Source organism: Protopterus annectens, chromosome 3.part1, assembly GCF_019279795.1.
Source record: "Protopterus annectens isolate FY-2018-M chromosome 3.part1, PAN1.0, whole genome shotgun sequence".
Classification (NCBI taxonomy): domain Eukaryota; kingdom Metazoa; phylum Chordata; order Ceratodontiformes; family Protopteridae; genus Protopterus; species Protopterus annectens.
In genome coordinates, this window is record NC_056732.1 from 1,527,810,719 (window position 1) to 1,527,837,089 (window position 26,371).

Consider the following 26,371-nt stretch of genomic DNA (forward strand, 5'->3'; position numbering starts at 1 on the left):
GGAAAGCAGTTTTCCAGGATAGGTGTTGAAGATCTGCTGTTGCTGCTGGTTCGAAAGGGGGAAGTGTCAATTTTTCTAGTACAAAGTTCAAGTCCCATGCTGGTAATGGTGGTTTCCTAGGAGGTTTTACATTCTTAATTCCTCTCAGAAACTGCCTGAGTAGAGGAAGTGAAAAGACAGGAGGATCGAAGCTGTATTCTGCAGAAATAGCTGATGCATGTATTTTGATGGAGGAATAGGACAGGCCTGTATGGAAAAGCTCTGCTAAATACTCCAGGATGTTGGCAATGTCTACCTTTGACACGTCTTTGCCCCTCCCGGTACTCCAAATGAGAAACCTTTTCCATTTTCCTGCATAGTTCCTTCTTGTTGAGGGTCTGCGGGCCTCAAGGATAATGTTTTTAACCCTTTGGGATAAATCTGGGTTAGTTGCTCTTATGTAATGTTCCAGGCAGTCAGTTGCAGAGTTTTCAGGTTTGGATGCAGGTTGTTGTAGTTGCTCTGAGTTAACATCAAGGGAATCAGGGGTAGTGTCCACATTTTCCCCCCGAGACATGCTCCTTAGTAATGGGTACCAATGTTGTCTTGGCCAATCTGGAGCTATCAGAATTATCCTTGGACGTTCCTCTTTGATTTTCAATAGCACCTTGTGCATCAAAGGAAGAGGTGGGAATGCATATGCTGTCAGGCCTTTCCAACTGAAGGATAGAGAGTCCACCTTCCAAGCAAGTGGGTGGTATGTCCTTGGGCAGAATTTCTTGAGCTAGTGATTGAGTGGGGATGCGAATAGGTCTATTTGTGGCAGTCCCCATTTCTTTGTGATGGCCTTGAAGATGTCCGGGTGTAGCATCCATTCGTGAGCATCCGAGGTAGTTCTGCTTAATATGTCTGCTAGGATGTTTTCTTTTCCCGGTACAAAAATTGCTTGTAACTGAATGTTGTAACTCAGAGCCATATTCCATAGGTCCAGGGCCATTCGGCATAGAGAGTATGAATGAGTGCCTCCCTGTTTGTTGATGTACCACATGACTGTGGTGTTGTCTGTCCTTATCATCAACTGGCCTTCTTGGAGGAATGGTCTGAAATTCTGGATTGCTAGTTGTACTGCCAGCATTTCTTTTTGATTTATGTGCAGGTGCAGCTGCTCTGGAGCCCATAAGCCTTGTATGCACTTGTCCAGCATGTGGGCCCCCCAACCGAGGTCTGAGGCGTCCGTTGTGATGGTTTGGCTTGGTTGAATGTTGTGGAAGGGCAAACCTGGGTTTGACTGGCATACCTGAGCCCACCATAGGAACTCTTGTTTCAGGCATGGAATTAGTGGTATTTCGGTTTCTAAGCTGTGCCTGTGTTGAGACCATAAATTCTTTAGGTACCACTGTAGCTTTCTCATATGCAGTCTGGCATGGGGGACCAGGATTATGCAGGATGCCATGAAGCCCAAGGCCTGCAGTACTTTCCTTGCTGTTAGTTTGTTCTGCTTTGTTAATGCCAAGAAGTAGAGAGGAAGTTGTTCTTGTTTTTCTGCAGTTAGGAATGCCATCTGTTTTACTGTGTCCAATTCTGCACCTAAGAAGGTTATTGTTTAGGATGGTATCAGTCTTGACTTTTTTATATTGACTGTGTATCCCAGGGCCTGTAGTAAGCAAATGACTCTTTGTAAGTCTTCTGTTAGCTTGTTTTTGTTGTCCGCTTGTATCAGGCAGTCGTCCAGGTATGGATAAATTTGGATTCCCTGAAGCCTGCAGTGAGCGATTACTGATGCCAGGCATTTCGTGAACACTCTGGGCGCAGTAGATAAGCCAAAGGGCAATGCTGAGAATTGATAATGCTCTGATCCTGCAAGAAATCTGAGGTATCTTCTGCAATTTGGTCGTATGGGGACGTGCAGGTATGCCTCCTTGAGATCTAGAGTTACCAGCCAATACTCCTTGCCCAGCATGGGAAGAAGTTGCTGTAGGGTCAGCATTTTGAATTTTGGAACAATGATGAATGTGTTTAAAGAGGACAGGTCGAGAATAGGCCTCCAATTTTTCTCTTTTCTTGGTACCAGGAAGAGTCTGGAGTAAAATCCCTTGCCTTGTTCCATAGGTGGTACCCTTTCCACAGCTCTCATCCTTGCTAATTGAGCTATTTGTTTTAGAGCTTCTGTCTTTTGATTTGGTGGTAGGTTTGGCATTCCTCTTTTTCCTGGTAAAGTGTGGAAATGAAACCTGTAGCCTTGGTCTATAGTTTGCAAAATCCACTTGTCTCTTGTGATATAGTGCCATTTTTTGAAAATAATGCTAACTTTCCGCCTAAGGGTGCTGCTATTTGTTCCCTGGTAGGTGTCAAAGCCAAGTCACTGTGAGTGTCCTGGTGCAGTGGTAGTGGTAGTGTCTGTGCCCCGTTGGTTGTTACCTTGCCACTGGCGCCCGCTGTAGGCACCTCCTCTGGATTGATTTCTGCCTCTTGAACACCTATTCCTGCCTCTCTGAGTTTTAGAGGAGTCTGGAAAGGACCAATTTTGGAAGGCCAGTTCCTGCTAAACCTTGGAGGCTGAACCTGTAAGAAATCTTTCACTGTTTGTACAGATTTTGCCTTCTCTTCCATTTTCTTCAGTACCTGTTGGGCAGGAGAACCAAATAAACTGACCTTATCCATAGGAGCATCTAATAGCTTTGCTTTAACATGATCCGCAAGACCTGTTCTTTCAACCATGCATGCCTTCTTATAACTGTGCCAGTCATGGCTGATCTAAATGAAGCCTCCAGTGCATCATAGCCACATTTTAAGGAATGGTTACTAACCTGCTGAATGTTATTCACCATTTCTAGAACATATTTCTTATCTAAAGAATCATCCGAGGACAGTTTCTTAGTTAACTGATCAAGCATAAACTCTTGGTATTGGATCATATGAAACTGACAGTTCAATGCTCTAGCTGAGAGAGTAGCAGAGGTGTATACTTTTTTACCCCATCTCTCTAAGGACCTGGATTCCCTTTCAGAAGGGAGAGGGTTTTAGCTGAGGTCGGCTACTGCCTTAGGCCCCTGGGAGATAGTCTCAGGATCTGCGAAAGGAGCCTTGTATAAATGGTGATGAGTGTCCGGGACCCTGTAGAACCTATCGGGCTTAGCAGGGGCTGGAGGTAAAGTATCAGGAGCAGTGCAAGCATCATTAAATGCATCATCCACAACAGGAAGAACTGGAGGTATAGCTAAAGGCCTATGTTGCGGTAAGTGTAAAAAGGTCCTAAGCCTTTTCCTTGAATCTGAGAAATCTTGTCCCTGCCATTGGAATTGCTCTCTCATGGCATGTAAAGTTTCTCCAAAAGAAAATTCCTCTGGTGGAGAAGCAGAAGGAATCGATTCTTCAGCATCGGAATCTTCATAAGTAGAAAAAGGAGCCTCTGGATGGTCGGTATTGTCTGTATCATCAGAAGAGTCATCTGAGGACACTGGCTCAGGGGGCTCTGCTCTAGGTCTCTTTTCTGGAGGTTGAGAGGCCCTGTCTGGGTGAGATTGGGATCCCCTTATTAAAGAGATGAGATCCTCTGCCAGAGTAAGCATTTGGGAACTGGAACTGGGCCTGTGAGAGGGGGGCTTAACAGGCACAGACTTAGAAGTTTTGGCTGCTTTGGCCCTGGCAAAGGCCTTTATAGACATGGCTGCAGGAGGCCTAGCAGCACCACGTGCTGGGGTAGAAACATCCAAAGGGATGGTGTCCGATAAGTCTTGTGAAACCACAGTAGTAGGTAAAACTTCAGAGGCCGATTCAACTAGGGTAGATGGGGCCTCGGTAGTAGTCATGGATTCGGCTGAAGATTGAACCGTTTGCTCGGTTTCGGCCGAAACCGAGACACTCGCGGTTTGCTTAACCGTGGTTTCGGCCGAAACCACGGACCGCGAGTGTCGGTCCTTTTCTTTGCATTTCTTAACAATTCCGACGGCATTATGTACGCAAAATCTGAGCCGAAAAACTGTTCAGCAAACTCCGACCGACGCCTAAGCGTTCGTCGGTTGAAAGAAGCACAGGCTAAACAAGCTGCTACGTCGTGGTCTGGGCCTAAACAAGGTAAGCAGTAATAGTGGAAATCTTTATGAGGTATTTGTTTCCCACAAGTTAAACAGTTATTCACTTTTTCTGACATCGGCTGAGGCAAGAAAGAGTCCCCAACGGGGTACTTAGCTTTTTAGAAGTCTTCGAAGTCGTATTCGGTAGTAGTAATCTCTGGATCTGACCGACCGGCACTTGCGAACAGCTTCTGCTTCGGGCACCACGCGGCAAGAAAGACTGAGGAAAATGGTGTCGGCTGATGCCTTTATACCCGAAGAACTGCAGCTATGACGTCGGGTGAAGTGCGACACCAGCCGAGGCCAGACCCAGACTTTGGAATCCGGCCGTCCGAAGGGCTGCCTGACGACAGGACAACCCATTTGTAAGGACTGCAGATGCATCCTTGAAGGACATCATCTGCCTTGCTGTTTTGGGTAAAGTCAGTAAGATGGAGACAGGCACAGCAATGAACCATGAGCCCTGTGTGTGTGCTGTTCTCAATGAAACTTCTACAGTACTATAAAAGCAAGGTGCAAGGACTGACAGCTGGGACCGTAACTTGGTTTTCATGTCAGAGTCACCTAACCCTTTCATAGCATTAACTGACTCATCTGTTAGCTCCCTCTGGCACACACACAATGTAGTATAACACCCTCAAGGAAAACTTGGCAGATGACAAAACATGAGTTACAAGCCTGCTTATCATACATTGTTAGAGTGTGGAAAGCTCTGGCCTGAGGTTCAGAAGCCCTTCTTTTGAGCAACCAAAACAATGATGGGGGTCTACTAATGCGTTCTTTGACCAAATGGGGCAGCCTTTGGTTCACCAGTGATTTCTTCCTGGTCTCTTTGGGTTGGGGAGGCATCACATCAGGGTTTTCCCAAGCATTACCCACAACCACCTGGCCATCTCTTCGGCTGAAGGAATTACCAAAGATGGCAACCAAACTGAGTGGGGTATAGGTAATTTAAGTTGCTTACATATGTATAAACAAGTTCTGCTATGATATATGTTTCATGATTTTGCATATAAGGCTGGTGAGGCTGATGAGTCTTTAATTACCTGGGTCTGCAGACGAGCAACCCTTGCATAGGGCAGTCACAGCAGCTCCAGGCATCAGTCACAAACTCTGTATATTTGCAGAAGTTAAACCATTTAAGTAGAGCCTCAGGTGGTGCATAGTTGGCACTGACATAAATAAAGCCTAACATGTTTGTTTTTAGCCTTAGATAGGGATTCTAAGACTGGTCTTAAAGTGATTTCAGAGGGAACTAAATTTTCAAGGATAGTAAGCACAACAATGTGGGTATGTGGCACAGAGTTAGCACTTTATCTATCTACTAGTTTATCAGCTATATCTTTGGGATTGGATGGTATCTTATTGTTATGGGTGAGCTTACTGCATTGTTGTAGCTTAATCCTTAAATTCCTGACATGAAAGAAGAAAGATTTGCAGTTTTACTTGGTATCCTTAGTGACCTTAACTTGTACTCTGAAAGATGTTAATAGTCAATGTCAGTTCCATTGTGCAAAAGGATGAATACCACACTGTGACACAGACAGCCTTGGTTCAGTTACTGGCTGTGCACTGGAGAAGCTGAACAAACAGGATGGAAGTGGGAAACTACTTCTCTGGAGCAGGGATGACAGCTTGACCTGTGAACAAAAAACCTATGTGTTGTAGCTGGGAATATGCGCATGTGTACTAACACACACACACACACACACACACACACACACACACTTCAGAATCTCGAAATTCCGAAACATCGAATTTCAAATGACAGAGACCATATGATTGAGGTTTTGGAATATCGAAATTCCGATGGAAAAAAAAAAAAAAACACTTTAAATGTTCACACCCCCACTATTTAAATATTCCAACTCCGAGATCACACTACTGTGAGGAAAAGGGAAATCTCCTGTTCCGTGCTGTATGTAGCTCTCCATTCACAATGTTGGGATTCCAAAAGTTCAATCATATGGTTTCGGCCATATGACATTCAATCTTTCAGAATTTTGGCATTGTGAAGTGTTCACACAAACACACACACACACACACACAATTGTCTAACACTATGAGACTCCTGTATGTGCAGAGTTGCTGCCAGGAGTGAAAGTTAGGACCAGCAAAGAAAACTCTTGATAGTTCTGAATGTCACTTCCAAAGCCCCCACCCCCAGCCAGCATCAGGACAATCACAACAAGCCAGATCTGCCAGGAGATGAATTCCTGTGTAAGATGGCCAAGGGAACCACAGCTAACAGGAATGTCTGTCAAAGTAGAATTGTTCAGCCTAAAAGAGAATAAATTCCACAAGGAATGTACAGAAGTCCACACCAAGCTGGGTTACCAAAAGTCACTGCACAGTTTCCAAACTAAATCCTGGACAGGAAAATGGCTAAATCTACCCCAACCTCCACCCAAATAACAGTAAGTCTTTGCAAAAGGCACCTAGAATTTCTAATACCCATATCCATCTAGGTGCACGGTGTCAGACATCTCCTGGAGAAATGTACATTTCTAAGCAAGCAGAAGCCTTCCATTAGCTCTCAAATCCCTCTGCTCAACTCTGACTAAAGAATGACAGGGACTGGCACCTGGCAGACCAGGGTTCCAATCAGGAGGCAATAAAGAAATAAAATTCCCTTGCCAAAAGGACAAAAGAAAATATAACCAGACCTTGGGTGAGACTTCCAAGTCATCAAAGACATTACTATGTACCTCCATCCCAAACTGCCAGGCTTCTAAAAGATCACAGAGAACCCTGAACAAACATACAACATGGAACAGCTGAATTTAGATCCCCAAGGAGGGGCCATAATTTAAACCTAAAGTGGAAAGTCTTCTGAATGACTACATTTGGGATTCAGCCTGGACCCATTTCCTCCAACTGAATCCCCTTACATGCAGAAGAAGGATAAGGCAGACTATAGGGGTGTCAGTGCTCAATTATTATTCACTGCAAAGATGAGTTTAAGAAAGTCCCATTGCCGAACAAGGGCTCCCAGAAAGGGAGATACAATCACCCCTGCTCTTACAGCCCTAAAAAGAACTTTGCCAATGCAGTGGGGAAGGAGGTTCAATTCACTAAAAGCCATGACCAACATGGACATGAAAAGCATGGCAACAAGCTGTTCCTGAGAACTGAGGAAGACCATCAAGCAGAACCCTCTACACTAGACACCACTCTCAAAGGAACAGGGAGAAGAAGGACTCAGGGGTAAACCCTGAAGTCAGATCTGACCAAGTCAGACAAACGGAACAGGTGACAGTTAAGAGATTTCGTCACGCACAGAAGTCATCTCCTGAATCCTTTGTGATACAAGATTCTGAAGTTACAGCATCTATTAGCCATCACAGATGTTTCTAGCTGCAGAAAAGTAGACCAGATTTGTGCAGCTTGAAGAAAGGTCTAATATGTTTTAAGTTAATTCTGTCTAAATGAGTTGCTTCCGGCAGTCTAGAGTTAGATTCCCTCAGCCTCCATTCACTTACTGTGCGTCTCTCAGCAAGTCACATACCTAGACAGTGCTCCCAGGCTGAATTCGAAAAAAGCTAAAGTGGATCCCTGTTCGGCTCCACTTATCAAATATAAATTAATTAAATAATTGTTTAATTGATTAATTAATTAATTAATTAATTAATTAGCCACCTTTGAAGTGATAATTCAAAACAAAGACATGTTTAGCAAAACTCATTTCATAACACTTGCTTCTAGAACAAACTATGACTTGCCTTTTAAGCCTTCAGGTACATGCACCAACATATCATCTTCCCCAGCTGGCATGGAGTCCTCCTCATCATCATCCAGCCGATGGTATTCTCGATATTTGTCAAGGTTCGCCATTTCACGTCACATTTTCTTATGCTATTCTATGTCACTGCAAAAAAAAAAAAAAAAAAAGAAAAGAAAATTCATGCAAACTGTCTTCTCAAAGCATATGTCACTAAAACAAGCAGAGGTGTACACGACTTTTCAGGGATTGAATACCAATGAAGTTATGCCAAAAAGAATGCACTCTATTGATGTAGCTCTCCATGGTACTTCGGAATCAGTTGAACATGCAGTCTGTTCAATAAACTGCAAGAATATGTAATGACTACTTGCCATTTATTCTAATTGGGAGAATAGTCGGGTCCTACAATCTGGTCACTATGTCCTTCCCTCCCTTCTAACTTTAATGTTCAGGGTAACCCTTTCACACCTCTCCAATATAACCTAGTCTGCTCATATCATATCCCACTGTCTCTTCTAGTTTGTAGTTGGAACAGTTCCAGCTTTGATTACTGGTCATACCCTTTTTGCTCCATCCCCTTCTGGCAGCTCTCCTTCTTATGCCTCTCAAACTGAAGACTGCCCTGAGGTCCTTGATCTTTCTGGGAACAAAAAAGCAACTTAAAAAAGTTTAGCCCTTTCTGGTCTGCTGTGGACTCCTGGATGACTCATTTTATGAGTAGGCCTTGTGTATGTAATCCTGATACTCTCTTCTGTGTGGAGTGGGACATGTGAGAAAGGGGGAGACTATGGCTTGACTGGAGTTTTGAAGGGAATGTCACAGGTTCTAGACATTATGCCCCTTACCCAGCTACCGTGTGTAATGGTCAAATAGACAGATGGAGGGACAAGTGGCCCAGATTTCCCCCAAAGGAAAGCTGCCAGGTACGGCCTAAGGGGTCAGATTGTTGCCCTCCAAAAAGAGGACCATAGCACCCTTGATCATTTTTACTGAAAGCATCTTCCTTCTGGGTCTGAAAGCAACCATAGCCCTTAACATAACCTTAAAAATTAGATTAAGAGTGTCTGAACAAAAGTTGACTTAGGTGTTGCTGATGCCAAGAAAGCAGACAACGGAGAGTCTGAAACTTCACCTCACCTATGCAGACAGTGCTGCCCTTGCTCTCTTGCTTTTCAGTTCAACGTTTTTTTTTACTTTAGGTCCAAAGAGTGAGACTCCATCAAATGGGATATTACCAAAGTTAGCCTTAGGAGACCATCACAGAGACATACCTTTAGTCTTGTGTTTGCCTCTCTCAAGGAAATACACACTTGCACTGTGAGCAGCACACATGGTACAATTAGTCAGTGATCCTAAGTCTAGCAGCTGGGGATGCCGTCTGTTTTTCATGTGAGAGTTAGGCAATCCTTTCAGAGCCCGAGTCATTTCATCTGTTAGCTGCCTTTGGAACCTTAAAGATCCACCATGACGTTAAAAACATCAAAGTAAAGGTGAAGGATGAAAACATATGCTTTCCAAGCCTGTCTGCTGTATAGATACATGCCTCTTTGTTAAGTGGACAGACAGCTCTGGTCTGTGGTTTTGGTTCTTTTTAAAAGTAGCCAAATCAATAATGAAGACCATCAAGGGATATGGTGACAAACCAGAGAAGTCTTCGGTAGACGGAAGATTTTATCTGCCCTCTTTGTGATGGTACCTCCACACCAGGTTCCTTCCAAGGATGATCTGTGCCAGCCAAACTCTCTCATTAGCTGTGGGAATGACATAAGATGACCCAGCAGAATGGAAGACTTTTCAGGCTCATTTCACTTTCACCCAAATGCGTTCCAATATCTTTTTAAATTTGCAGTCATCAGTCAGAAGGGTGGGAAAAATCAGCCTCTTGGTCTTCATCTAAATCTATCAGTGGCAGACTCCTCAGATGACTCTGCAAGTATTGCCTCTTGCACTTGGCCTTGTCCTGAGTTTCAGAAAGGGAACATCAAAGAAGGGGAAAACCAAGATCCAGACACCATTAAGTGAAGTAAACAATTTTAGCTTTATGACTAATAACTGATTTTAACAGATTACAACTATGACTGTTATGATTATGATGATTATAATTAACGCCAAAAGCAAACAGAAGTAACATGCAGTGAAATTATAATGAAAAATACTGTTATGAAGAGTAAAACAAAATGGAAGAGGTCCACAGGGGTAGAGGTTAGACACACCACTGCCTTACTCTCCTTTACTAACACTATCCTTCAGCATAAAAACAATGGCTATCTCTCCTCTGCTACTTTCCTAGACCTATCTAACGCATTTGACATGGTCCCACACAAACAACTTATCTCTGTCCTCAATAACCTATCCTTCTCACAATCAGTCACCAACTGGTTTCAGAGTTACCTGTCTGACCGCAAACAATCCGTTGTACGGCAGAATTACATACCTCCCCAACTACCTGTCTCCATAGGGGTTCCCCAAGGATCCATCCTTGGACCCCTACTTTTCTCTGTTTACACCAATAATCTAGCCTCTGCCACCAAACATGGCACACTCGTCCAATACGCAGATGACTCAACCATCATCTGCTCAGCCCAATCCCTACCCAAACTGCAAAAAGTCACACAGGAAGCCTTTTCCTCTGTTGAAACATGGTTATCCGATGCCCAATTAATACTCAACCCAAACAAAACTCAACTACTCATCTTCCAACCCACCAAACATACTCAAAACAACTCCCACTTTAATATCACAGCAAAAGACAACACCATTATATACCCAACTGAACACACCAAATTGCTAGGAGTGGAAATAGTAATACACTAAAATTTGACATTCACATATCCATGACCATAAAAAAAGTCCACAAAAAACTAGGAGCATTATACAGAAATAAACAATTTCTCACCAAAGCAGCAAAGATTTCAATAGCAAATTCCCACCTTATCTCCACCCTACTTTATGCCTCTCCAGTATATACCAACCTAAGGCAATGTGATCTAAACAAGCTAGAGACCTGCTACAACAAAATCGCCAAATTCACCACAGGGGCATCCTACCGTAGTCACCACTGTCTCTCACTTGCTGAACTGGGCTGGCTTGAACTCCCTCACCTCCTTCAATGGTATCAACTCTCACTCGCCCACAAACTAGTAAACCATCCACTAAATGTCCCATCCCTCCAGAATCTACTCCAACCCTATCACACCACCAGACCACTAAGATCCAGCAACAAAAATCACTTGCAGATCACTAAAGCCAATAACTCTGCTGGTGAAGCACTATTCTCTTGCGCCATAGCCAAATTATGGAACTCACTCCCACCCACAATTACCTCCATACCATCTTGCACCAACTTCAAAACTTTATTAAAAGCGCACCTAAAAACATGCTGGCTATGCCCTTGCAACTCCCACTCTCATATCATCCACCCCATCCAACTACTACCCTTCTTTCACCTCCACTAACTACCTTGATGATAGCAAGCTCAGATACTCATAAGCCTAGTACTGATTATACAGCAGGAACTTCTCATTGTTACATTTGTTAATGCCTGTTATGTACTTCACTGATAAAGATTCTAGTTGTCTACTGATGTACTATGTTCTTCATCTGTAAATATGTTGTAAGTAATTTCTATGTTAAATTGTTAATCGCTATGTAATCCAATGTAACTACTGTCTGTTTATTTTACTGTGGAGCTTTTCTCCCCGGGCCTCCGCTGAAAATGGACCCACGTCCATTCGGACACTCCCGGTCAACAAATTTAAATAAATAAATAAAAATAAATAAATGTTTAAATGCAGTGATTGATGGAATTTTTGGGGGCTTAATGGGCAAAACATTCACACAAGAGTCTTGCTTTCCTAGGACAGGTCTATGCTTTTCTAAAGGGACTGCAACTAGTTCATATTACTTTGTACAAAAGAGGCGGGGAGATTAGAGTAGACCTGAGGCAGGATATTAAGGTAGTTGTCTAACAGTTTAAAGATAGTGGGTCATTGACCTGTTGCTTGAAAGTCAGCTCCACCAGAAAAGGCTGAATCACGTTTTTTTTCCCATCATATTTTGAGTTAAGCATTACTAACACCTCTGTGTGCTACTATTATTTTGTGATGGGGCTGACAAACTGGCATTACATTGTTTTAAACTCAAGACATCCTCTTCTTAGAATGACTGACTTTTAAAGTATAATATCATGCTGTAATTATAAAGCTTTTAACTATTTCTGAGTAGCAATTATGTAAGAGAAGAAGAGTTTTCTGCAGTAGTGTCATTTCATAATAAATACATGACAGTGCGTTTACATTTTTGTGCCATTTTGTCACTGTCATTTATTAAACTTACATTTCTACGTAGAATCTTACAACACTAATGGGAAGGGAGTACTGATATGTACGTTTTGTTTTGGTGTCCAGATGTTTTGGCCAGATGTACACTTTTAATCGCATTTATGCCTGCTTTAGATAACTGCTGGTTTAGAGGTCTAATCCAACCCAAACACCAGTGAACAGCTTTACAGGGTGACTACATGAGAGTACAACTCTTAACTGCCACTGCCTTTGCCTTATATTTGTGTTATTTTCCTCATAAAATGTTTGGTTTTCTGGAGACTTGTGTTGCTATTATACAATGCATATCTCAGAAGTGTTCCTCTGTCCCCATCAATTATTTTGTATTGCGTTTGTGGTCTGTTCCTCGTACATGTTGTGGTTTTCAAAACCTAGCAAATCACTGAAGTTTGCAATCACTTCACTAATAACATATGCTTGGTTCCAGACTTCATATCCTTCAGAAAATGTATGCTAATGCAAAACCTGTTATTCTATAAACTTTCTAACTATATATGAAAATTATCTAAAATCTGTCTCTCTGTGTTATTTATTTGATTGTTTTATTCTTGATTATTATGCTAAAAGTTTGAGAACAGTGACAGTACTTTGCTGGGAGTCAGCTTATGTTTTATTATAAATGTATCTCCAAACACCATCATATTGGGTGACTTCAACTACCCGAATATAGACTGGGAACATTACTCAAGCCCTAACTTTCTAGCCCAACGGTTCCTGGAGTTCATAAATTCAAATGCCATGGAACAGCTAGTCACTGTTCCCACGAGAGGAGAAAATATACTAGATCTCATTGTCACAAACATGGGGACAAAATGCTCCACACCGGAAGTATATCCCTCATTGGTGAGATCTGATCATAAACTAATCTCACTGGAAATCCACATCCCGCCCCACCCCAAACAAAAGACCATAGTGAAGAACTTCTCTAAAGCAAACTTCACACTACTCAAGACTGGTGTGGTATCCTTCAAGGCCCCTGAGCCAGTGGAAACCACAACCCAAGCTGCGGAAGCCCTTACAAATGCCTTCTATGAACACCTCCAGGACTGCATGGATCAGGCAATCCCAAATAAAACCAAGACTCTTTCCACAAAGGGCAAACGTCCAGTCTGGTGGACCCCAGCCATTAACAAACTTTACAATAACAGGAGAAAGCTATTACATGATAGAACAAAATCCATAAAAGGGAAGTCACCCCGATCATTATTAGTAAAAAAATACGAGCACTCATAAAATCAACTAAGGCCAATTTTGAGAGAAAAATTGCCATGGATTCAAAGGACAATCATAAGGCCTTTTTCAGCTATGTTAGGAACCTGGGTGGAAACTCCCAGATATGCTCAGAATTAGTCCAAAATTATACAAAAATCACTGAACTCACAGACATTGCCAACATACTGGCAGACAGGTTCAGTGCAAACTTCACCCCCTCCCCCCCTAAAGGAGAGATAACTATCCCAGCTGAGTGTAGCCTCGCGGACATCTCAAATGGGCAGGTGAAAGCTGCTCTGGCTAAAGCTAAAAACACAGCATCAATGGGACCGGATGGTGTCCCCGGCTGTGTGCTACACGAAGCTAAATGAGGAATTAAACCCGCACATAAAGCAGCTGTTTAATCTCAGCCTTACCACAGGATACGTGCCCAAGGAGTGGCGACGGCAACTGTGGTCCCACTCCACAAAGGCGGCCTCACGGACCCTGGTAATTACCGCCCCATAAGCTTAACAAGTCTAGTCTGCAAAGCTATGGAGAGGATCATAATGGAGCTCATAAACAAAGATATAGGGGACTTGCAGACATTGGACCCGACCCAGTTTGGCTTTGTCAAGGGAAGATCATGCCTTTTGAACTTGGTCGACTTCTTCAAACAGTCACCAAGGCCATTGATGAGGGAAAGGCAGTCCATACAGCCTACCTTGACCTTGCAAAGGCTTTCAACACAATACCCCACTCGGGTATTGTAGAAAAACTTACCAGCTTAAATGTAAACCCATATGTCACAAGATGGGTTGCAAACTGGCTTAAGGACAGAACCCACAGGGTTAGAGTTGCTGGCGCTGTGTCAGACTCCAAGCCGGTCACAAGTGGTGTCCCACAGGGCTCGGTCCTTGGCCCCCTATTGTTTGGCATCTACTTCTCAGAAGTACAGGCCAACATGGGAGGACTTTATTGACAAAGTTTGCAGACGACTGCAAACTGGGCACCATAGTGGAAAGTGCATCGGACACGGATATCCTTCAGAAGGGACTCACAGAAACAGATAGCTGGTGCCAGAGCCATGGCCTGAAGTTAAACGCCAAAAATGTATAGTCATACCCTTCAGGAAAAACAAGGTAACCCCAAGCTACCATATAGGTGGCAATCCACTAAGCACAGAAGAGGTTATCAGGGACCTGGGGACCCAGGTTGACAGTGGCCTTTCTTTGACACTCACGCTGCTAAAGTGGTTAGAAAGACCTTCTACATTGCCCACCTGATCATGAAGGGATTCACATCCAGATCTAGTGAGGTCATTGTTCCCCTGTACTCTTCACTTATCAGACCAATGATCGAGTACAATGCCCCATTCGGGATGTATCTCACCCGACATCTGCAGCAATTGGAGAGACCCCAAAAGTTCCTCACCAAAAGGATAAAGGGACTCCAAAATCTGTCATATGCTGCCAGATTGAAGAAACTCCAGCTCTATTCAGTCGCATACCGCCTGCTCAGAGGTGACATGTGCCTGACATACAAGGCCATGTCCAACCCGGAATTAATGGACATGCTCCACCTCAAAAAATCCAAATCCACCAAAACCACTAGAGCAAGCAACTTAAACCTTAGCACGGATATAAATAGGACGTGCTGGAGGGATAGATTTATCACTCAGAGACTCCCTATGCTGTGGAATAAAATCCCGGTCCATGTGAGGCAGAGCACCTCGCTGACTCTGTTCAAGACCTGTGGATGGGAGATCGTAGGTTTACCCCGGGAATCATCTCTGTGTCACTGCTGGACAGAGGCACAACAAACTAATGGGCACAGTATTTTTTCATATAAGGGGTGGCGTAAGCCACAAAAATTTGGGCTAGGCTTATAAATGCCTTAGGGCAGATAGCCTAGTATAAACCTATGAACCTATGAACCTATGAACCTATGATAATCTGAAATGCATGGAGACAACACAGTAGCTATAACTACTTGATAATGACTGCTACTGTTTGGTCATTATTCTGGATTTGCAGGACTAATGCAATCAGTGCAAAGCAAGTTGGAATACCTTCTAACTATTGTTTGTGTGAAAGCTTTAAAATAAACCGTATTGAGAGTTCATTATTTTTCATTACAATCAGACGTCTGAGGTATACAAATTAAAAAAAAAGTGGATATAACTGCTAAGTGGGGGTGAAGGGTTGTCTGTGGATGAAAGCATCTTACCATGTTGTAGTGTGCTCAGTGTAAACAGTTTGCAGGACTAATGTGCAATTTGAGTGAAGTGATACTGGAATACTTTACTGTGATAATACTGTCTACTCTATGTGTGTAAATCAAATCACAATTAGATGTCTGAGATGCACTTAGTTAAAGTGGCTGTAAATATTGGAGGGAGCCATCTATGGATTAAAGTACATTAGACTCGTACCATATGATCAGCATTAATCTGGATTTGCAGAACAAATGTGCATTTCTGTGAAATAAGTAGCTATATTTTACTGTGGCTACTTTACAGGACTAGTCTGTATTTTGTAAAGCAATTTGGAATACTTTACTGTTTCCACTTTTGTCACAATCTGACATGTGAAGTGTGCACAGTCAAAATTGCTGTAATTGGTAACTGATGGGTAAGGATATTGGATGATTATAATGACAGTAGCTTGTGGTCCTTTATGGCTAAAATGTAATAAAAAGGGCACTGTTATTATTATTATTATTATTAGTTAGTAAATTCTGTTTCTCTTCCTGGTAGAATAATGTTCAAAAGTCCAAACTTGCAACACAATCAAAAAATGTTTGCATTATTTAACAATAAATTATTTATAAAACAATAAATGTAGTTTATTTTCTGATTGATAATAAATGAAATACATTTTTCAAATAGTAAATATAACTTAAAATGTATCAAAAAGTATATATAATTTAAAACAATATGGTAGGTAAGTACACATTTGAAACAGCCAGGAAGGTAAATAAAAAAAAAACACATTATTAATGTGTTGTCCTAAATAAAAGTATTTTAATTACATGTATTTGCCAGTCTGATAAATAAAATAACTCAGATTTTTTCTTTAATACACAGGTTAGTAATGGAATTTCTGTTGACTGTCCCAAGCAGCAACAGCTAGCAAGTCAGATGAGCAACCTCATTAGCAACCAAAAGATGAGATTACTGCTGAAAATATGGAAAAACAGGGGCCATCAATAAAGTAATTCAGTTCCTCTTTTGAGGGGTGTGTTAGCAGCAGCACATCTCCTGAGTTAAAAAGAAAGAAATGCAAATATGACAATTCATACTTGGTACTGGATTCAAACATAAAGATGATTATCCTCAATGTCTTGTAAGTTCAATGACTTTGTATAATAGTGCAACGTCTCCAACAAAACAAGCATTTCTATACTAAACAAAAACAATGCCAGACTCCATCAGTTGAGTTTTGATTTCAATGAAAAGAAAAGGGGTTAAAATCTCAACAAGCAATGTTGAAGTATACATGCACGTGTACAGGAAATGAGTTAACTATTAAAGCATCATTTCTGGTATCAGTTAGCACTGCAAAATCAAAAACAAGTTTCATCATAGGGGAAGACTTGATTATGATCTGCATTCTGGATGCATGCCAGAGTCAGGTCATACATTTTCTATAAATATGAAAAGGATACCCCTTTCTTAACGACACTGTTTCCAGTCATACAATTATGACGAATAAAGATATTCAATGACAACTTTTACATGAAATTTAAATGTCAAAAATGTATTACCTTTACTCAGATGAATCAACAGATATTGCTGAAAAACCCTTACTACATATATATGTCAGGTACCCAGACCGAAATAAAAATTAAATTAAAGAATAGTTTCTGAACTACTTGGAATTGGTCATAGAACAGACACGGAAATGTCCTCAGAATTGTCTGATAACTTAATAAGTGCAGATTTAAAATTCACAGACTGTTTCAGTTTGTACTGATGATGCAGATAGTATGGTTGCTAAACATACAAGATTAGTTGCAAAAATGAAGCAAGTAGCATGAAATATGGAAAGCATACTTTGCATGATGCACGGAAATGTCTGCAAGCAGTAAAACAAAGTATAAGTGTTGAGTTTAATGAAGTATTAAAAACAGCTGTTAAGACTTTGTATTTTATAAAGTCATGCTCTTCAAATTCAAGACATTTTGCAATGTGTGTTGACATTGGCTCTTTTTATAAAACATTATTAAATGCTGACCTTTGCTGGCTTTCAGGGGGACAGATATTGAAAAGAAAAGTGTCTGTGACCTGAGAGAAGAATTAACTACATTCTAGTCAATCAAAACTTACATTGTACAACTTTTTCAAGCACACAGTTTAGAATATGAAGTTATGTTACCTTGCAGAGGTACTTCAAACTTTTGAATGAGTTTAACTTCTCTCTTCAAGGACACACAAAATAGTGTTTGATATTCATCATAAAATCAAAGGCCAAAAGAAGTTTAAACTTTGGACAAATAACAGAAAACAACTGCTCTGATAATTTCAACACCTCAACTAGACTGACCAAATGAATAAGGCAAGAAAGAGAAACAAAGATCACAGTTTTGACAAACTAAAATAATTATTAATCATTTGAAAATGTTGTCAGTTAAATTTGAAGACTATGTTCCCTCAAGTCAGGAACCAACAGCTTTGGTTTTTGGTTCTGGATACCTTTAATCTCAAATGAGCAAAGAATGGGCTACGTATAAATGAAGATCTACTTGGCTGGTCTTTCCTCAAACATTGCCCTGAACAATCTGAAGACTAAGTTGTGTCTTGATATAAGCTTGGGTAGAAATTTCATGGTGAATATGGACCTTTAAGTGAAAAGCATTTTAGAATACTTCTCCATTTTCCTTCTACATACTACAGCCAAAAACAAAATACAAGAATAGGTTATAACACCTACATTCAGGCTCTCTTTAATAAACCATATATCACATATTGACAACTTCTGTCATGCAATGCAAGTACATCTTACTCAGTAAGGTTAAAGCATGAACAACCTCATCACCAACCAAATGATTTCCTACAATTTACATTATGTGTAAATATTTTCTAAGACTTTTGCAAATTGTTATAGGTTTCACACAAACAAATATTTTTGAGTAGAGTTCCTTAGTCCAAAAAAAGTTTGAGAAACACTGGTCTAGCACATCTCTGTACTGTAACAAAGACTCCAGGTCACTTGGTACATTCATCATTTCACTAATGGAGAAATAAATGCATATAACCCATTTATGAGGATATTTACTTGCTCTGCCAATTGCCCACTGCCATTTTATATTGCTGCCCTACTAATGATGACATCACTTACTAACATGAGCTTGGCTACAGAACATAACCACAGCATCATTTCATGGCCATACCATGTGGGTTTTTCTAGGACATTAAAATTAAGTAGAAGTGTAGACAGTGTCCCGGTGTACTAAGTAGATTATTTTTAAAGGTACGTTTTAAGCTGACAGCATAATACCAGTTTGCTAAACATAACACACAGCTGTTATAGCTATAAATCATTTGTTCAACCCAGTCTTACATGATTGAAAAGATTAAAAAAAAACATGTTTGATTTAATGGATTTTGTAAAGGCAGATCTGTGAAAACTTGTTAATGTTGTTCGCTGATGTACAACAATGGCATTTTTAATGGTAAAGATATTTTATCTAACTGCATAAAACAGTCACTGATTATTTAACAATAGGTTAATATCCTGCAGTTGAAAACAACTGCCACCATCAGAGATTAAAAACTTAAAAAATTCAATGATATTTAAATGATGTTTAGGAAAGCTATTATAAAACAGCTTTTTCTCTCAGGCATGTACACTTGCATGCATTTGTATTCCTTCTGATATTATCTGATATTATTTAACTGTATTTTATGCGTATGTTAAAACTGGTGTTAAATGTGGAACTTTTCTAACCAGGCCTCCGCTGAGAAAGGACTTTATCCCAGTTGAACTTACCCCATTAAACAAAAATAGATAGCTAGACAGACAAAACAACTGCCATTAGTTACCTCTCAACTGAAATACAAGGCGGCATACAACAAAATATAACACATTTAGCAATGTACATTTAAGAAAACATTTAAACCATGCAAATCGCTTTTAGGTGACTTAGATACTTGGAAATAGTTTACGAATGGGATACAATTATAAATGTCCAGTCTGATTATCTTTGTTGTACTCAACTTTTAGCACCAGTCAACGGGTGATTCCTACAGCTAAGTGAGGGACATGTGCATTAACGTGGCTGAAGCAGTTTGTTCCAGACAGTTTTATTTACTACCTGCCTACAAAGATCTACCATGCATTTTTAATCATTTTATGACAGTGAAGAACTCAGTTAATTTTTTATGCTTTGCAGATTTACTGGTACACAGTCATAATCATGAGATTTTTTAACTGAGTCTAGTAGTACATAAACAACTGTGTAGCTAGGAAATTTTTATACTAAAAAAGTGGAATACAATGAGCTTTAAAAAAAAGTCAGCTAGTGTGGTCTTTCGATAAATATTGTTTTCCCTCATGGCATTATAGATCTATCAGCTAAAGTAGACTGAATCAGGAATGCAAGTCCCACCTGGGATTTACATCCCACTCTCAAAGTTTACAAAATCTTTCAGTCAATTCTAGCTTTAACACATTTAAATCAAAGCAACAAATTATTATTACTTTTCTTTTAAGTAAATGCAAATTGTTACTCTCTTCTGCCATGTCAGTACTAAAAGTTTAATTCTTGTAAGAATGACTGCAGCCAAGGAACAATAATCGAAAAGCAATGTATTTAAATGATCATCTGTGAATATCTGCCTGGCTGGTCTGGTCTAATGTTGATGGGTGTTTCTTGCAGCACTGTTAAACTAAACTGGTTCACATATGAGGCAGAAAAGGGATGAAATATTTTCTGACATACATCTTTCTGAATAGAACAGTTAAGAGGGGCCTCACCCTCAAATGGTACTTATAATTTAATTTGCATCTCTATATACAATGTAGGCTTACATTAATATTTCCCTCTAAACAGGTGTTGTCAATAAACTGATGGATATTTTGTTACTGGCATCTGCCATTCATCTAATCTGCAAATTGCTATGTCTTGTTTTAATTATTTTTAACAGTCCAATCTGGGTTTAAAATCAGGTTTCCCATAATTTGACTAACTTCAATTTACATCATGGATTTTGTCCTATATTATTAATAATTCATCTTGCATAAAACAGAAATCTGACTATCTAGTCTGATACTTGTATATTCACATCAGTGAAGAATACGTAACATTGACAGTTGTTTACATACTCTTTATTTTGTAATGTTTGTGTCTCATTTAACATCAGAGTCACATTACACACTGTAGTTAACACCAACTCCTCCTTCCCCGCTCTACTGTTTTCAGGTCTTATCACATTCCTAAAGGGCTACAACCATACCGCTCAACTGTCCAGATTTTCCCCTCATATTTTTGGCCTGTTTCTCATAAAATTGTAGTTTTCTGGCAAATCACTGCCAAATCATTTGAAGACTGAAGTCAGCAAATAATGGCAGGCATTTGAGTTTCAGACTTCATATCCTTCAGAAAAATTCATGTTAATGCAAAACATGTTACTCTATCAACTTTCTAAGTTTGTAAGAGCAATGTGTCCCTATTTTGGGCCTTTGTCCCCCCAGTATCTGTGGCTTCGCCAGATTTCTTGCTCTAAGAGGTTGACATATATGGCTACAACATCTACAAATACTTTCTCAAAATCCAATAGAGTATAGTGTTTTAAACCTTATTTTTTCGTTTTAAGATCTTGTGCTCATAGTTCTCACTGAATCAGAGAAAAATCTCAACAGAATCATGGACAAATTCAGAAATAATAAGGGGCACTTTTAAAATATTAGTACTATTAACTTGAGACACTGACAGGATAAGAGAGTGTGAATTAATATACATTTTCTCAAGTAAAAGAAGCCCAAAATGCTAATTATGGTAATTATTTATTAAATGTAATTTACCACTGTTTCTCCAAAAGTTACCAGTTCTCAGAAGGAAAAAGACAAACACAGCTAAAATTTAAGTCAAAAATAGAGACAGTTGAGAGGTATGCTAATGCTTGTTGTGGAGCAAAATTGCAAGAAACCTTAGATATTTCAACAGGGCTACATCTATTTTCTAATCTATTTTTAATGCTATTTTTTCTGCAAGAAACTAAAACACAGTTTCACAGTGCCTTTGACATTTTCTGTTCTTAAAACTACAGCACATTAACCACAAATAAACTACTGTCCTGTCTATTAATAATTAGATGTTATGTTTTCCAGTTTCAAACACGGACTGTACTACTCCCACTATAAGACGTGAACATCTTGCCAACTGCTCCATTAATGCTGCAGGTTTGAAATGTACTGTTTAATTTCAGGTTAGCCAGAAAGGAATGCAAAATCCAGATACTATAAATGAGATTAAAGAAAGCATTACATCTATATTAATTAGCAAGCAAAACATAAATTATATATATATTTTTTTCATTTGACTGATGCAGCATAACATGTTACACAATGGCTATAGTTGCCTTTGGCTCGAGTACTAGTTAATAATCTGCAAAATGCTTGCTGGGTACTGCACTTGCATCCCAGAGCCAGAGCCATTACCTTTATACTATATACCTACTAAATAAAGTAAATGGCACATACAATTTATACACTTCCTAGTCTATTACAGTATGTACAACAGTTCCACTACTTAACTTGTCTACCTCCATTTCTAACGACCTTAATGCTGAATTCTTTCCTTCAGTCAAGCTGTCAGGTAGGATCCAGCATATCTATTAAAATGAAAGCCACCGATCTTTCATGGCTGCGTCTCTATGGCTGAAGTTAGTAGTTATGGCTTGGGTTCTGGAGAGCTAATCCAATGTTCTAACATGGATAGACATTAGACCATACAATCAGAATGTGGGAATATTTACAATGACACTGTCTTCCTCTGAAGGGAATTTTCCATAGAAACTTCTTAAAAGAAAAAAGGTGCACCAGTATTTTTGTCTTGAAAAAAAGACCAGCATGTATCAGCACTTGCCTGAAAACATGCTCTTTTCTCCGTACTATGTCAAGTAAAATTCCAGTAACATACACCATCAGGAGGATTCAATAAATGTTACATGGTCATTTTCACCACTGCGACGTGCACACAGTAGCAACAAAATTCACATTCAGTAAGCACCATGTAGAGGCACGCACCCCCGTGCAAACAAGGTAAACACAGTTGCATGCTAATTACAGCATAAGCAACAGAAATGCATGCTAATCAACCAATCCAACATAGTGGAGCTATTCAAAAAGCTATAAAGAATCCATGTAGACTCCATGTTGGTTTTTCCAGCAAATTCCAAACTTTTTGGAATACACCCACAAAAAGAAGTCTGCATGGACAGAACGTTAGGGGCTGCTGCTGCTTTAATCCATTTGTATGTACTAGATGCTGATGCCAATGCTGCTGCTGTCAGTAGGCCTAGGTCAAGAAGGAGAAGAGCTTTCAGGCCCCGTTTAACTTTTCACAACCTACATACTGTGGAAACTGTACAGTGCTACAGGGTGGACAGGGTCACAATACAGAAACTCTGCAACTTCTCCTGTCCTCAAATCAGAGCCAGAGCCAACCAAGGGGAACCCATCCCATTGGAGACAAAGGTAAGTGTAGCCCTTAGAATCTTAACTACAGGCACCTTTCAGAGACCAACAGGGGACATGCTGGGGGTGTCACAGGCATCAGCATGCAGGATCCTCCATCAGTTCCTGAACGGTATGCTCCAACATGCCAGTGATCACATATATTTTCCCTGTAGTTCTGAGGAGAGGGCAAGAAATATGCAGGAGTTCTACCATTTAGCACATTACCCTGAAGTACTGGGTGCCATAGATTACACACATATAGAAATTAAGGCACCACCCAGGGAACAGGGTAGGCTCTATCAATTGTCAAGTTGTGTGGAACCAAGGGAATCATCTTGAATGTCTGTGCTAGTGACCCTGGCAGTTACTAAGACTCACATATCTGGCACACCTCCCAAATGTTTGTCAGGGGGATACTCCACAGGGTCATTTACTGGGGGATTCAGGCTATGCACTGGAACCATGGCTGATGACACCCATCAGAAATGCACATACTCCCTGGAACAACACAGTAATGAGGAGCACACACAAACCAGACATATTACTGAGCATGCATTTGGGCAGCTGAAGTCACAGTTCCAGTGCCTAGATACATCTGAGGGATCCCTGCAATACAATCCACGAACATGTACAGAAATATTCACAGTATGTGCCAGGCTGCACGACATAATCCTGAGGAAACAGCTTCACCAGGGCCAGCAAGGGGAAGAGGCACACATCTCACCACCAGTGCCAAGGTCACCACAGCCACAGGCAGAGGAGGAGTCAGAGGGAGAACCACCAGCTGGTGTGGGTATAGGGAGACACAGGGGTGCTCAGTACGCCCTTGCATTGGCTAAGAAATAATGTACAGCATACTCACTCACCACCTAGGGGCCTAAAACCTGCCTTCTATTCACACAGATATAGTAACACTGATGTCAGGCAAATCACACAACCATTATCTCCCATGTATTGGCTGTATACTGCTTGTATCAGACAGCGTCAGCCCTGAACTAAAACAAGACAGGTCCTGAACCTGGAGTGTATTCTTTAATAATATGAATGTGTGGCATATTGTTGTATTTCATTACTTGAGCCAGTAAGCAAGTAAAAGAAGGGAAATTTGTACAGAAATTTCCTTAACATGTGAAAGCAGAGACTTACTTGACTTATATGTGTCCATTACTAAGCAGAAGGCCTCAAACATCAAAGATTCACACAGTTTCACCTCGCAAAAGTACTGACGATCACTGCATGCCCTCATTTTAGTACCATACGTTTGTACTGGAAAATTATTACACAGACAAGTAAGTAATGATGCACACTGCAGTTTCTGACTTCACAACCCTCACAAGATCATTCATTATAAAGTTGGGAAATTTTGATGCTATCAACTGTGTAAATTTCCAAGGCCAATATAAGTCAAAGGTACAATTACTAGTTCAACACCACAAATGCAAATATACTAAGTACTATACTAGCTATGCACCCTGAGCATCAGACACAAGGCTTATGTATCCCTGAATCCAAAAGATAGAAAAAGTACAGTTTTGTACCTACCATAAATGTAGATGTCTGATAGACATGCAACTGCAGTCATAACATGTGGGTTGTCCTGCCTCAGGCAGCCCTCGGTCGGCCGAATTCCAAAGTCTGCTGATGTCGCATTTCTCTCCGACGCCAGGCTGGAGTACATAAGCATCAGCTGACGCCATTTTCTTCAGTGTTTCTTGCCCCAGATGCCCTCCAAGGAAGGCTGTAATCAAATTGGAAGACAAAAACAGGATTCCAGACAAATAAATGAGCAATAAAACAAATACACCATAACAGATATCCCCAGCTAAGAGTAACAGGGATAGGAGTGGACCCTAGGCATAGAGGGGTATGGAGGGAGGGAATGACTGCAGTTGCATGTCTATCGGACATCTACATTTATGGTAGGTACAAAACTGTACTATGTCCTTCAAGAATGCAACTGCAGTCATAACATGTGGGTAGAATACCATAGCTTAGCTGGGGGAGGAGGAATGCTCTAGGAAAAAGATGGTGTGGCAATCAAACCCTGCAGGACTGCCGAAGCAAAGCCTGCTCTGGATCTGGAGTATAGAGGGAGAGTGTAGTGTTTGGAGAATGTATGCATGGAGCTCCATGTAGCAGCTTCTAGAATGTCCTTAGTAGGCACCCCTCTTAAGAATGCTGTAGAGGTGGCTGTAGCTCTGGTGGAATGTGGTCTGACATTGGCTGGAACAGTCTTTCCATGAAAGGAATAACAGACTCTGATGCAATGTCCAATCCAATTTGAAATAGTCTGTTTTGAAATTGCTTTTCCTTGGACTGCAGGGGCGTAAGCTACAAAAAGTTGTTCAGACTTCCTACTGGCCTTGGTTCTGTCCAGGTAGTATCGAAGTTGTCTGTGAATGTCCAAGGTATGCAACAGTCTTTCCCCCTTATTCTCAGGATTGGGGAAGAATGCAGGCAGATGAATGGCTTGATTTAAAGAAACCCTAGATACCACCTTTGGCATAAAAGTAGGGTTGGTCCTTAATGAAACCCTGTCTCTGTGAAAATTATGAACGGTGGTATTGCCATTAGGGCCTGTAGTTCAAACCCTTCTTGCTGAGGTAATTGCCAACAGGAAAGCTGTCTTCCATGAGAGAAATTGCAAGTCAACTGAAGCTGCTGGCTCAAAAGGAGGTAGAGTCAGTTTTTCTAGGACAAAATTGAGGTCCCAGGCTGGCACTGGGGCCTTTCTGGGTGGCTTAATGTTCTTGATTCTGAGGAATTGCCTTAGCAAAGGGTGTGAAAAAACAGGAGGATCAGTGTTGTATCTAGCTGAAATAGCTGATGCATGTATCTTTATGGAAGAATATGAGAGGCCGTTCTTTAGCATATCTGCCAAATATTCCAAGATGAGTGGGATGTTCAACAATGATGCATCATGTCCCTTGCTGGTATTCCAATTGCTGAATCTTTTCCACTTTGCTAAGCAAACCTTTCTGGTGGATGGTCTTCGAGCCTCTGTTAGTATCCGCTGAACTTCCTTGGAGAGAGATAGGTTGAGGTTATTTATGGGATCTCCCAGGCTGTTAGATGCAGTGCCTGAAGGTTTGGATGCATTGTTTCGAAATTGTGTTGAGTCAAAAGTAGAGGCCATTGGGGAAGGGCCCACCTCCTGGTGTGACATATGCTCCGTAGTAGTGGGTACCAGTGTTGTCTTGGCCAGTCCGGAGCTATTATGATTCCCTTGGGTCTCTCTGCTTTGATCTTTAGTAATACTGAGGTCATCAGTGGCAGAGGTGGGAATGCATAGATTGTTAGGAAGTTCCAGTTGAATGAGAGAGCATCTATTTTCCAAGCTTTTGGATGGTATGTCCTTGTGCAGAATTTTGGTAGAAGATG

General features: G+C 40.8%; 1 protein-coding gene across 1 annotated transcript in view; it reads right to left on the reverse strand.

Annotated features, from left to right (window-relative positions):
• LOC122798552 (autophagy-related protein 9A-like) overlaps nt 1-26,371 on the reverse strand; it is a 1,381,959-nt gene that overhangs the window by 1,234,978 nt on the left and 120,610 nt on the right. The window contains exon 2 of the mRNA XM_044067604.1: nt 7,775-7,920. Coding sequence (XP_043923539.1) covers nt 7,775-7,886 — 112 coding nt within the window. The 5' untranslated portion in view covers nt 7,887-7,920. The remainder of the gene's footprint in view (nt 1-7,774; nt 7,921-26,371) is intronic.